This window comes from Apteryx mantelli, chromosome 4 (genome assembly GCF_036417845.1).
Source record: "Apteryx mantelli isolate bAptMan1 chromosome 4, bAptMan1.hap1, whole genome shotgun sequence".
NCBI classification, from domain to species: Eukaryota; Metazoa; Chordata; class Aves; order Apterygiformes; family Apterygidae; genus Apteryx; species Apteryx mantelli.
In genome coordinates this window covers 72,822,230-72,836,510 of record NC_089981.1, presented here as the reverse complement: position 1 = coordinate 72,836,510, position 14,281 = coordinate 72,822,230, and the positions used below count along the sequence as shown (strand labels likewise).

The following is a 14,281-nucleotide window of genomic DNA, read 5'->3' as shown; positions in this document are numbered from 1 at the left end:
AGGTAGAGGACTAGCTAGTTAGTTAATTTTTTTATAGAACTTTACAGACATTAGTCAGCCTTAAGTACAAGCTACTCTAAAATCCTACAATATTCCTTTAAAATATAGTGCAGCATTTCAAATGATACAGTATGCAAAAATATCAATAAACATCAGGCTGTACAATTATGATTAGTCTGTACCTATCCTTAAAATATCTCTTACCCTGCGGCAGAAGAACATCAATCAACCATTCACTGTGATCCCTAAACAAACAAACAAAAAAATTGTGTATCTAATTAGCTTGCCAATACTTTATTTATATATGCATTTATTTTTGCACAGAGGGAAGTTATCTAACTTAATGTGGTAGGATTGACATTATTCTGAAACAGCTTTTCTACAAACATAATTTTATAAACTGTATGCTGCTTTACATTACCTGTCTTTGTTGTGTCCTGCTTATTGCAAATTACCACTATATTGGTGTTGGTCCATCATGTTCAAGGCTTTCAAAAAATTACTTCTAAGGCTTTAATTTAGCAAATGAAAATGCTGTGGGCTCTGCAAGTCTGAGAGCTAAAAAAATTATAGTGAAGAGTGACAGACGAACATGGAAAAAAATTTTTTACCAGTACCATTTTCTGTGAGTCTCCTTAAAAGCTATGCTTCTAGCAAATTAAATTTCTTTTTCTGAAGCTTTAAATCAACAATAACTTAATAACCAAGGTGACTTCTACGAGATGTAATTGCTTTTCCTACAGCTGGTGTGATACAAGGGTGTCTGTTAAACCAGGGCCAAAAAACTATGTGTAGCTTCTGAACTAACTGCAACCTTGTGCATTTGAATTAATGATTGGAAGTCCCTTTGAGAATTACTAGATCTTGTAAATTTATGCATACAAAATAAGCAGTATAAAAAATTAGGTTAATTCATCTCAGGATGTATTCCTTTCAGGTATTAGACAAGTCTGGACCAGTTTCAATTCTTTACTCTGCTGCTTCACAGTACCCACTAGAGAATATTCTGAAGTACAGAAAAGTAATGAAGTCTCTGTAAAAGAACTTTCACTGTAATGCCTTGCTTTTAATGACTACTGAGGGATGACGAGAGAAAACATTTTATGAGCAAAAGGTTGTACATTAATGAGGTTCCCCTAACGTAGTCAGTGCATCCCACAGTATCAATTCATTCAGAAAATTCATATCATTCATTCAGCCTTTAAAACTCTCTACTGTCCAAGCTAATGCTGATCTTGTGGGGTCAGTTTCCATAACCCTTATTCAGGCGGGGTGGCAGTTTTGTCCATACATTTCAATAGGGTTATCTATATAAATTATATACTAAGTCATACTGAAAAAAGCATAACATTCTTCTGCAGCAGACTGTTTCAAACTGTGGAGTTTAACAGATTATAACCATCTCTTAGTTTACCTACCCTGCAATTCTCTGGCTGCATTCTTCACAAAGATACAGGGGAGGTGGTTTATCACCCAAGGCCACAGACAAGGAAGGGTCAATGCACATCTGAAACACAGAGGAAGAAAAGAATTAATGCATCTGTCTGTGGAAGTTCACTGAGACAGTGTTCAACACATTAATGCTATAAAATACTGTATTGCTTTGGTACACAACTTTGGTAATTGTTGAGAATATTTAGTATTCCAGAAGATGGCACTCAGCACCTGGCAGCACAGGATCTCAAATTATTTCTATCGAAGACAATTATATAGCTAAGAATGAGAACCTGAATTACAAGTATATTCTATGTACACATTCACATTTACTTACATTCCACAGTCACTATTGGTTTAGTGGGTTTTTTCCCCTCCAAAAAGACAATCACTTAGAGGATTCATTGCTTAGAACTGGGTAAGATAAAAGTCTAGATTTCTCTACCTCAGTAATGTCTCTTTTAGCAAAATCTAATTTTTGTCATTATGGTTATTAGCTATACAGCACAATTTTGGTGACAATATGAGAGTTATGGACCTTCAGCAGCATAGGCTGCTATTTTCCAAACTCAGAAAGAATGCTCTTTCTCTTGCATTAGCTTTTATTTTTCTATGCATTAGCTGATTACATAACAATATGAACATATGCATTCGGTTAAGTGCTTTGTATTGTTTAAGGGAAAGCTGAACAGCAGTATGCATACACAACATCTTCACTTCTGTCTATTAACCATTTAAATTTTTTCTTAGTCCAGCCAAGTGCAAGATCTTACTTGTAAAGACAAATGGCTCATTTGATGTTTCTCATCTTTGTTAACCAGATTTACATTAATCTATCCAAGAGACAACAGGCTGCATTTGATCTGCTACCACACAGACAAGACTGGTTCTGTCATACAAAATTAAGCTAAGAGATCACTCAAAATACTTGAAATATTTCATCTATAAAGCTTGGACCTGTAAGATTCATTGGCATTTTGCTCTCCTTAGTGATTAGCCTGAATCCAGCGATCTTTAGAACATGAAGCAACACCTTCCAGCTTTTTTCCTATGGAGTCTAAAGGGGATCATGGAGAACGGTTGGAGTGGAAGGAGGTGATCCCCTGTGGGACCTGTGAGATCTAGTGTCACCATCATCCCCCAGCAGAAAAAGCTCACTGAAGAACTAATGTAATTATGTTAGTATTTGAATGATGCCAGGAACACTGGTCAGGTCTACGTATCTACCTAATACAGATCTAATAAAACTAATTAGTACTCCTAACAGTAGTATGCTCTGGACTTGGGATGCTATTCCTGCCTCTGCCACTGGACCACTCTATGATCCTGGGCAAACCATTTTACTTTTTGTTATCTTGTGTGAAAACAGGGAAGATATCATTTACTTCCTTTAAAGGGGGCTATAAAAGAGGCAAGTAAAGCTCTGTTGCTCTTTGCTATAGGGTCCACTCCAAGCAAAGGATCACAGTCAGAGTTAATGTGGTTTTCTTCAATTTAAAGAACCGTATGACCTCATTCGGATACCAATGTGTACAGGTACCTCTGTAACTGACATAAAATTTTGTGTATATAGTATCCTCTACAATCACACACACACACACACACAGAAATACGTTCAGGAAAATATTTATATTGATTAGCTAGAATCCAGCTTAGAATATTGCAAAGCGCTCTGCAACCAGCCTCACAATTAATATCAAGACTCAGCTTACAGAAGCTGGAAGAAATATTCCATCTTGCTTTAGGGGGCCAAAGAACATATTCACAAAGTTCTGGTGCCTTTAGTCTCCACACACCATGCTGTTCCCTTAGCACCTGCCCTTGGTCACCTGCACTTAAACAGGGCATATGGCTGGACTCAAATCACAGCGCCGAACTCCCACCCCACTGCTTCTAGCAGGCTGCATTTGAGCCCTGAAGAAATAGCAGTACCTTTACAGCTGGTTTGTTAATTGCATTATGACATTCAATGTGCTGGCAATGAATAGGATTCCAGGCTGCAAAACCAAAACACAGCTGATTAATAAACAGAGACAAGATATTTACATTCTTTGTAATTAGTAGTACCAACTAAGATCAACATCCCCTTGCACTAAGTGCTACACAAATATGAGAGGCGACATAACCTCACAAAGCATAATAATTATAATAAACAACCTAGATTATACATGTCTCCTGACCTGTTAGAGAATTAATTATGAAATGAATCATGAACCCAAAGAAAAGGAAAAATTAAGACACAAACACACCCTTTTTAACTCCTTCCTGCTCCCAGCAGATCCTGAATTAATTAATTACCATTCCCCTCCAGGAGCAGGATGGTAGATGTAGCTTAATACATTTAATAACATTGTTAGGCAATATGCAAACACAGCCTTGAGAAAGGAAAAATAGTCCAGCCAGGGAAGGAGCCTTAGCATTGTAATGACAAGAAGTAAACAACAAAGCCATGTTCAAGTGGCATCACTTGGATGCTGTATGGAGTGCCATAAAGTCAAAGTGCCACGTGACTGCAGAAAACACAAATCTCATTCTGGGATACATTAACAGAGAATTTATATAGAGAAAAACTATTCCACTCTACTCAGGGCTGGTAAGGCTTCAGCTGGAGTATCATGTTTACTTTACAGACCTGTTTGCATGAAGAAGAGATGATGCAGAGCAGTACAAGAAGAATGATTCAAGAGAAAAAGAAAAAAAAAATCAAGAAAGATCAATCCTTCAATGGAAGGCTTTAGAACAGATCAGACAAACATCTATCAAGAATGTTCAAGGCGTACTTGAAGTTGCTCTAGGGATTATCCTAAGACCCCTTCCAATCCTTCATTTTTACAGTTTAAAAGGTGGTGTTCTAGTGCAGAAATTTTAGGAGTGAAGAAAACATATCCCAAATAACAAAAAGTATTTGAAGCACAGAGACAGGCAAGCTGGAAAAGCAACTTGCAAGCTGTAGGACAGTGTCCTCCTCCCCCTCACTGCCAACAGAAGCACAATCCCATTAGCATCAGTAGGGAGTTCGGTAGGCAAAGGACCTTGTGCCACCTGCCTACTCAGCTCCAGCTGTCTCGCTGAATTTCTCTCTCATTCTCACCCTATACTCAGCCTTGGGAACTTATCCATTAAACTGACTGCACCTGACACCACCTGACTTTTTTGACAGTAACAACCAGATAAGGAGTCTTAGCAACAGCAGCAGCAATAGCAGCTGGCACAGCAACAGCAACCAGAGTGATAATTGAAAGGAACATAAGCCAGAATCCTTGTGGAGCCGACAAAGCAGTTTTATGGACCATTTGAAATGCTGTATTTATTTCTTCTCTGTTTTTTAGTTTTGTTTTTGTTTAGTTAGTATTGGAAATAACACAACATATTTACTGGTCATGATCACAGTTATTTTCTGTAACATTATCTTTTGAAAACACAAAGAAATGGATATTGTTTGTACTTAAGAAAATACTGACAGCAAAAAAGATTTCAAAACATATCTTACAGCTGTAAGCATCTGACATTAATACACTCTCTGTCATTTCCTGTATAATATTTATTTTGGCTTATACAAAAATAGCTACTCACCTGTGTACTGCAGTCCTCTGTACTCACTGATTGCCCCAGGGGGCTTTAAATTGGGCCAGTAGTGAAACAACATTTGTACCGCTGGAGGTTTAACTTGAGATGGGCCATAGGCTATTACATACAGCAAATCCTAAGCAAAGACAGATACAAGGTGTTTATTTTGCAAGACAAGAAAACACAATTCAATACCTACTATTTATGTTCACAAAGATACCTGAACACATAAAAATATATATTTTTACATCCACCAATCAACCTTTGTAGGCTTTTACAAGTAGCTTTTACAAATTTCAACAAGGTGTTCATAAAGAATGTAGTACAACAGGTTTCTGAGTTTGACTGGAACACCCAACAGCTACCACCACCCCCACACACATATTTTATACTGATAGACAGCAAATGAAGCCACTGTCTAGCCACGGAGCAAAAAGGTGTGATGTGGATAAATAACTGGATCCAGATCAGATTCAGGCTAAGACAACACTCACAAAGAGTCCTCATAAAAATTCAGTCCCACTTGAACTTAGAAGATCGATGGTTATTAAATTTCTGCCAGCTGGAGCCACACCCAACTAGAGCTCTGTTGTATAAAAGGTGGAGCTGCTTCCACAAACTAAAATCAGAGGGACCTTCCCCTCTGTAACTCAGAAGGAGAATGGATAAAAAGATCACTTATGACTTCTTGGCACACAGTTAGTTCAAGTTTCAAACCACCTGGTTTTCATTACAGTCCAAATACAGTCATTTCTGCAAAGCATATATAAGCACAAACTTACTTTCCATACTTCTTGCTTATATTTCATGAGGCATTCCAATAACTGGCAGTGATACACTGAGAGAGAAAAGACAGTATAGACATAATACTGAAATGGAAACTCAAGTTACAGAAGTGGTGTCATTAGCTGATTGGTTTTCCTTTGTCAGTGCAAAGCTCTACACTCAATTTAATTACTTTTCATTTTAAAGGGTGTGCTAATAAAAAAAAAGCTGTAAGTGGATATCTTGTCATTCATCCTGAGACAGCAATGGAAACCGCATGTAACAGTACATCATTCCCTTGTATGCCACAGGCCATAGCAGCCACTCTGTAATAAAGATGCTAGACAAATGAGCCACTAAACACTCTTCTGACTTCCCAAAACCACAGGTTCCTGTGATAGCTGGGAACTGGGAACCAAAAATAGAACATTTAATGAAAAAACTATCTTGTGTAAATAGCTTTTTAAAAAGTTTGCTGCTTTTATTTACCATTGTGATCTAAATTAGCATGATGTCATATTTCTCATGCACACAATGCAGTAGGGGTGGGGGGTTCCCCCACCATCTACCCGGCTAAATGAATACCTAAAATGGGAGATAGTTGTCTATTGTGAAATGTGACAGGTCCCTCAGATTAAATTATGTTTGGATTTCATTGTGTAACTGCACTGATTTAACCAGGGCTGCACCACAGTAAGAGAGAACAGCATTTGTATTCAGAGATTTCTAATTACAGTTAAATTATTCATAGTTCTGTTCTGAGCCTGCAGCCAGGCAGACATTACCTGTCTTCTTTAAAAAACAGTGCCAGTTGTGAACTTGGGAGGATTTAAATTGGAGTATAAGACAATCAAACAGTTTCTGTGAGTTTCTATAGTCAAAGTTGGTGCTATTTTCTCTCAAACACTGATACTATAAATCAACACTATTTTCTGATGTCAAGCAAGAATAGTTCAGAGTCTCTAATCCTGGGCCCAATACTATTTCTTCATCACAATGAGATCTCTTATCAGCATAACAATTACTTCAAACAATACGCTTGGAAATGACAGTTTTGACTAAAATAACTTATTTTTCATCTTGCGTTGGATAGTGAGACAGATTTTCCGATCATTTTAACTTTTCAGGTGGTGGCATGAGTACTTCATGACTCATAGCTTTTGGAAAGAATGATACCATGTTGCCTGTTTATACGTACCTGGGTTTGATGTGTACTGCATTGCAATCATTAGCATCGATGATGCAGATAGATTGACATGAGCTGGAACACCTTCCCTTTTTGAGGATCCCACTTAAAAGAAAGGGGAAAAAAAAAAACATTTCCTAGTGTACAGCAAGGCAAATTGGGCAAGAATATCATATAATTCTGATTCCAACTGATGCAAATAAAATTCTCAAGGTATCACGTCATTAATAAAAGAACAACCATTCTATATTGTAGGGGATGAAAGCTCTTTTCAAGTGCAAGAAGAAAGAGATGACTGAATATAATCTTGCCTCACAGAGTGCACACTTGATTTCCCAGACCTATAAGATTTCTTTCACAGAGCTTCATTAACAAAGACAGTGATCTTCTCAGGCACTCTCACTTGAGAGCCCCCAGAGTGGTCAGAACAATCTCACTCATATAGTCACATGCACCTAGGATCTGGATCTTACAAAAAGCAAGAGGAAGTAGAGCGTAAGGAAACAAGAAAAATGGAAGGCCTGCCGTTGAGGTATATGTGAAGTTTTGAGGCTGGTGGCAGCTGCTGGCTCTTGGTGTAGGGTACAGACTACTTCTCAGGGAGCATATGGCATGAGTTCAAGCTATAGTATAGCTACATACAGGAAAATCTAGTTCCCTTCTTATGTGAACTGTGTTAAGATACTGATGAACAATAATATTAAAGTGTAGCTAAGCTGCTGTGACTTTGACCTCACACATGAAGTGGCTGGAGTTCCTGCTTGTCTCCTGTTCATTGGTTACCATCAAGTAGTATACTTGGAAAAAAACAGCAGAGTATAGGCATTTATTTCCAGAACGATAACAAGGCAATATCGCTTTGAAGGCAACCTCCTACACAGAGATGTGACATGTCCTTTTCCACCCTCATTCTTCAGCACTTTCCCAAGCCTAGCTGCCAGGGCCCAGATACCAGCCATTTAGGATGCAGGTACAGAAGAGTACTACCAGTTCAGCGAGATGCTTTCATCACTCCCATCTGGCTCCTCATACCATCTCTTGCATCCTCCCTTTCAGCTTGATTCAGAGCTCAACACCGGGGAAGGAAAGGTTTGTCTCTCTCATCTGGTATTTCCCCACATGCCCCAAAATTGCTATGACTCTCTTTATTGGACTTCAGTCATTCTTTTTTGAATCTCAACCACAAAGAAGAGAAAGAAAATACCCAAGGACACCTTTATCTGCAGTTATGAGCTGCCTGAATCAATGGCAATTAAAAAGAAAAAAGAAAAAAAAGTAGGTGCAAAACAGTCCAGCATTTTGCTACACAGGTCCAAGTCCACAAACCAGAGTACTGATATAATATTTCTAAGATGCCTGAGTATACATGTGATACATATTACCTCTGATTTAATTACTGCTCCCCTGGAACCATTCTCTGCCTCATCACTACCAATCACTCAAAACAATTCCCAAATTATTATGGCAAGTTCTATTTGCATGGATTTATATTGCAAAGTACACATGCTCAGTAGCTCTAGCCTGGCATTCAAAAATGTAGCCTTCTGGGTAAAAGTGGGACATAGTACTAGAAGCCAAATTTAAAGAAAAGCAGACTGGTTTCATACAAAAATCTAACCAGAACTGTTTGAGGAAAAGGCAGTGTAACAAAGGTTGCTCTCAGTTATCTGGATGCTATCTCTGGTAACTAGGGAATAGGCTCTATTAACAAAGGATTTGGCTCAATTGGTTGTTTTGGAGAACAGTTTTAGAGATCTGAAGATACACAGGGCAGGATAAATCACCTACATCAGCTGCTCTTTAACAGATGACAGTACTGGGGGAAAAGGAGTTTAGTGCAACATTCTGTTCTTTAACACAAAGAGGATCTACTGCACATACGTATGAAAAATATTGTAGCATTTGCATATTGTTATTAGACCTTTCATCAAAGCTAACAAAGAAAACCTCACTGAAACGTCTTACAAGGGATTATTTTACATGGGTAAACTGAAGTCCAGAACAGTTAAGGGACTTTTCCAAGACCACCAAGTGGTAGAGCCAACAAATGTAGGTGACAAATTTCCACAAAATCTTATTCTTAAAACTCTGGACCATGCTTCTTTCCATGTTCTAACAGCATTTTCCATGCTCTTCAGTGACTTCAGTGTAGATCTCAGTACAAAAGTTCATGTTTTTCCATAAAGGTCTGGAATGCAAATAAGGAGAAGACATTCTCACAGAATCACAGAATAGTTGAGGTTGGATAGGACCTCTGGAGATCATTTAGTCCAATCTCTCCTGCTCAAAGCAGGGTCAACTAGAGCAGGTTGCTCAGGACTGCATCCAGAGCAGAGAAGAGTCATTCTTGTACATCCAAATCTAATTCAGACATAAAAGCTACACATCACAATTGCTCAATCATTTTAGAAGCATTCTGTCCATTGATTCTGTATTCAGGACTTCCACTGCCGTCATTGGAAGCTCTGTGAGCCTCAAAATAATGCATTTCTTAAAGAAGTTTAACACCACCCTTTAAATGAAGAAAGAAGTCACACAGTAATACAGCATAATAAATAAATAATTAAGTCTATAGAATTATTTCCCTCAGAAAAATAGTTGCATGGAATTATTCTTGTATATACATAAGGTAAATCAATGTCCCATTACAGCTCTATGACAAATCAAACATTGACTCCTACAGTCTGATATTATTATAGCAGTGCACCATTTTCTGAGACAGAACAATACCAGAATGAGTTCTACTTACATATAGCCATAGGCAGAAAAGATGTGCTGAGATACTCTATAATATCCTTGTGTAGAAATGGAGGAAAGGTAGCTAATGTTGAAATCATTGTATAAGGTAAAGTACTCAAAATATCATCATTGAGAAAAGGAAGTAAGCATGTAGTAGTGTAAAAAATTGATTGCCCAAGATCTGTTGAATAAAATGAAATAAACACAGAATCATTACAATGAAAAAATAAAGATAACTATGTACTGTTTGGTTTACAAAACTATCATAAAATTTACATTTAAATTCAAGCTTTCTCCTCAGGTTATTTCAGAAACTTAACCACTACAGACACAACAGACAAGTGATCTAGCCCACCATTTTTAAGCCCCTTCTAAGAGGAGGGGAAACTGTTCAACAGTGCTCAGAACAGTTTGGAGGGAATATGAACACCACAGCCAATAAAATTAACTCCTCTACACAGACAGGTCTGGATTTAAGTAGAGGTATTATTAGAAATAACTAATGGAATAAGAATTTGATAAGCAGTTTGGTATTGAAAGGCCCACTTTTGCAAAAAGCATCCCAGCATAGAATATCAGATTTTGATCTTAATTATCCTTAAGAGAGCTGCAGAACACCCCCCACAGAGAGACTCCAGCCTAGAGGACTGATGCAGAAGGAAGCATCACTGTATTTTTCAGACAGCTTGTGACTGAACTGCAAAACTTGTTTTCACAGTAAGCCATTGAGGCCAAATATGGCCAAGGCTTAAACGGAACTGGTATTTATCCAGAATTTCCAGACTTATTCTAATTAATTATAATATAAGCTTTGGAAGGGATACTTAAGAAAAGTGCAGCTTTGATATCTATATGGAAGGGGTAGATTATTGCATATCTGGGCACTGTGGCATCTTTATAGCCTCTTTCAAACGAGAAACTGACCTAGGGCCAACAACCCTCAGAGAAAGGTTCCAGCACCTAAGGAACGCCAGGCTGGAACCTGTATGATGGTTCTGGTGCCTCACAAAGCTGTCTCCCCGCGTGACGGCAATTTCTTTTGCTACTGACTCACTCTGCAACCTTAAGCCTTCAGCCTAGCTGTATAACTAGGATGATTTATACCTGTCTTTGTAAAGTGCTTAGAGATCTATCTATAGGTTTAACATGAGTTACAATAAGTAACCATTCCATTTCATGTTTCTTGCAAGTTTTCTGTGCAACAGCCAGATCCTTAATGCTAGAGTGTGTCTCTCTTGCTATAGATATTTACCATATTGACAACTTTGTAGAATCTGATTAGACCAAAGTTCAGGACCATCTGGTGCACCAGTTGTACTTACCCAAACAATATTGATTGTGCTGATAAAAAAAATACATTTATTTTAACTAAATGCTATGCTGAGGGAGGAATAAATAACAAGTTGTGTCATAAATTGCAATTCACTGTACACAGAACCACAGGAAATAGGAAGTGACCTCCCCTTGCCCCAAATATGAGTCAATAAAATTATTCCTGGCAGATGTTTATCTAACCTGTTCTTAAAAATCTGCAAGACTGAAAGTTTCACTCCTTCTCCAGGCAATTCATCCCAGTGCTGAACCATCTTTATCATGAAAAGGCCTTTTTTTTCAAAATTTCCTTTGCTGCAATTTAAGCTCATTACCTCTTATCCCGCGTGACTCTAAGTGACCCCAGAGAATAGTTTGTTATAGTTTATTTCTCCTTGCAGCAATCTTTATGTATTTGTATATGATTATCATGTCTCCCTTCAATCCTCTCTAAACAAACCAAGTCCTTTCAGGCTTTTCTCACTGTTCATGTTTTCTAGACCTCAAATCATTCTTGCTTCTTTTTCTTGGATTCCTCTCAAATGATCCATATCTTTCTTGAGACTAGATGGACGAATCTGAAGGTTTTACTCCAGCTGAGGCCTTGCTAAGGCTATCAGAATGAAAAAAATACCTTAGTTGTCTCTTACACAAAACTCCTATTTATATATTGCAGTATGATATTAACATATTAGTGACTTATGGTCAGCCTGTGATCCACAATAACACACAGATCTTTCTGCAGTACTGCCTTCAAGCTTGTATTCCCTGACTTCATTTCTGTATGTGATTTCTCTTGCTTAAATATAGTACATTTGTCCTAACTGAAGAAATTTTAAAAACTGAATGCAATTTGCCAACATCATTTCGAATTAGATTTCTTTCACCCAGAGGACATGCTACTACCCCATCTTGATATCTAAACCAGATGGCTTAGACCCATCTAAGTGTTCTCTCATTTCCATCAGCCAAGCAAAAAAAATAAAAATATTTAATAACACGAAACCCAGCATAGAGTCCTGTAAGATACCCACTTGGTATATCCTTCCAGCTGACATGAGCCGCTGGTAATTACTCTTGGAGTGTTTTCCTCACTCAGGTGGGGACCATATGTCCCCAGATTGCTTATTAGAATGTCAAGTAACACAGCAACAACAGCCTGACTGAGGACAAGAAAACCCCGCCAGGAGGACCATTGTGCTGCCGTAAAAGGAAATTATGTTTGTTCAATGTTATTTGTTTTTTACAAGTCTCCATTCAATGCTAATTATCATCATGTTACCTACTTAAAAAAATTGTTTTGATTATTAGCTCCACAATTTTTCCAGAAATTAAAGTTAAGTCAACAAGTCTATAATTCCCTACAAGTCCCTCTTTTCCAAGATCATACTGTCATTACCAAAGACGGCAGTCTTCTACTCAAAATACGATGCTGCCAGTTCAAAAGGAATTTAGAATTCAACAGAAGCAGCTTTCCTGCTACAGAGTTTCAGCAATTTATCAGATTAGGGCACAGTACTACCTGTACTGAACCATATAAGAACACCCCCTTATACCACGGTGACAATTAGTATTTGGCTTATACACCACAGTGAAAGCACTGGGTTCCTGATTCCCAGTATGGACAATCACAGACTAACAAGCTGCACATATGTAGAACTTGAGGAAAACAATACAAATGCAGCACAGTCACAGAAACCTTGTTATATAAGCAAATAGGGTTTTTCTGTAAGTCAGACAGAGATATTGTTATCTTTTTACCCAGGAATATTTTAAAGCCATCTCTATTACCACGGTTAGAAAGTTTTTTTCTTCAATCAAACATACATTATGTTCTGCTCAGAGATGGACCTTCACCAAAACACTCAATCTGCATATTCCTGATAGGCCAGATAATACACTTGCAAGTAGTTCATGCCTCTTTAAGGGAGCCACCCCAAAAGACCAGTCCAAAGATACCTCAGCAGATTCAAATTAAAAGTCCAGATGGTTTAGACCCATTTGTATTATTTTAGTTACATTCCACTGTATTTTAGTTACATATCACCAACATATCACTGAAAATTAGTCAACCTCAGAATTCAAACCCAAATCCACAGTTAGCAAAAAAACATGTTTTATTTAAGCAAGTCAAACCAAACACTTGGATATAAATACATCCCAGGAGATTTGAATTCCAGATCCAGGTCAGTTTAGGCCCATCTCTTCTACTGTATTTACGCATCATTCATGGATTCACAGCACTGAAGTTAAGCGTACTGGAAGGGTTCAAGGGCCTGCTTACCATGTTGACCATGTTGTAGCAAGGGAACTAGATCCAGCAGTGTCACCAGTGTCACGTAAAGTCCTTGATAGTCCAAAGATGGGTAGTCTGATAACTGAGCATCACGACTTTGCTGGCCACGTTCAGAAGGAGCATCTCGCAGGACGCTGTAAAGGAGGGAGCGAGTAACAGTAGGGTTGATGGAACTGACCTGTGGTCTTAGAGATGGGGTGAGTGGGAATGGCACAGGAAAAAGACACATGGTCATGGGCACTGTCAAATTGGAGGCATCTTGATTCTCCTTCTTCCCTGTGCGGGACAAAATGCTGTTGGGGGGACAAAGAAAAAAAAGAGACAACAAAGACACAAAGAACAGCACATTACATTGAAATGACACTATAAAACAAATAATAAAACACCAGATACATCCCACATAAGATGCAATCTCTACCAAAACCAGTGTGTCTACAAATCTAGCAACCATTCACTTTCATGCTTCAAAACAGTAGAATTAAAAATTGACATTTATGAAAATTTTCATTGCATCTCATGTGTTATCTGGTTCATAAGGAGCAAAAATATAAAAATGCATGTTTCAGTGCCCTACCCATGTTTCACAGTTAAGCAAAATTCTAGGAATTAAAAGTGTTTGCTATGAAAAAATAGCAGTGTCAAAATAGCTTGGTATTTTCCTGTGATAATATTTTGAGAGGGTTTTTTTTTCTGTGAAATCTTTTGAACCAACTGACTGAAAACATGTAAAATATAGGTGTGGCACTTGCAGAAACATGTTTTAGCAAAGAATAAACATGTGTGTTTGTTAAGATAGTCTTAAAAATCACATGTTTATTGCATCAAAATAATGTCTGTATGTATTTTATGATACTGTTTCATGACCACTCAGTCAGTATCATTTGAGATAATGAAGTTTAAACAGGCACATGGATTTAGAAATAATATAATATTTCTAAAATGTTTACTAAACTACATTTGGAAAAGCTATAAAATAATATATA

At 37.7% G+C, this 14,281-nt stretch overlaps 1 protein-coding gene across 1 annotated transcript in view; it reads right to left on the bottom strand.

The window, feature by feature from the left end:
* Positions 1 to 14,281, bottom strand: part of UNC79 (unc-79 homolog, NALCN channel complex subunit) — a 113,378-nt gene that overhangs the window by 88,120 nt on the left and 10,977 nt on the right. The window contains exons 3-10 of the mRNA XM_067296968.1: positions 13,287 to 13,591; positions 9,702 to 9,872; positions 6,965 to 7,057; positions 5,784 to 5,839; positions 5,008 to 5,137; positions 3,367 to 3,431; positions 1,419 to 1,507; positions 205 to 245 (exon numbers count right to left, since the gene is read on the bottom strand). Coding sequence (XP_067153069.1) covers positions 205 to 245; positions 1,419 to 1,507; positions 3,367 to 3,431; positions 5,008 to 5,137; positions 5,784 to 5,839; positions 6,965 to 7,057; positions 9,702 to 9,872; positions 13,287 to 13,591 — 950 coding nt within the window. The remainder of the gene's footprint in view (positions 1 to 204; positions 246 to 1,418; positions 1,508 to 3,366; positions 3,432 to 5,007; positions 5,138 to 5,783; positions 5,840 to 6,964; positions 7,058 to 9,701; positions 9,873 to 13,286; positions 13,592 to 14,281) is intronic.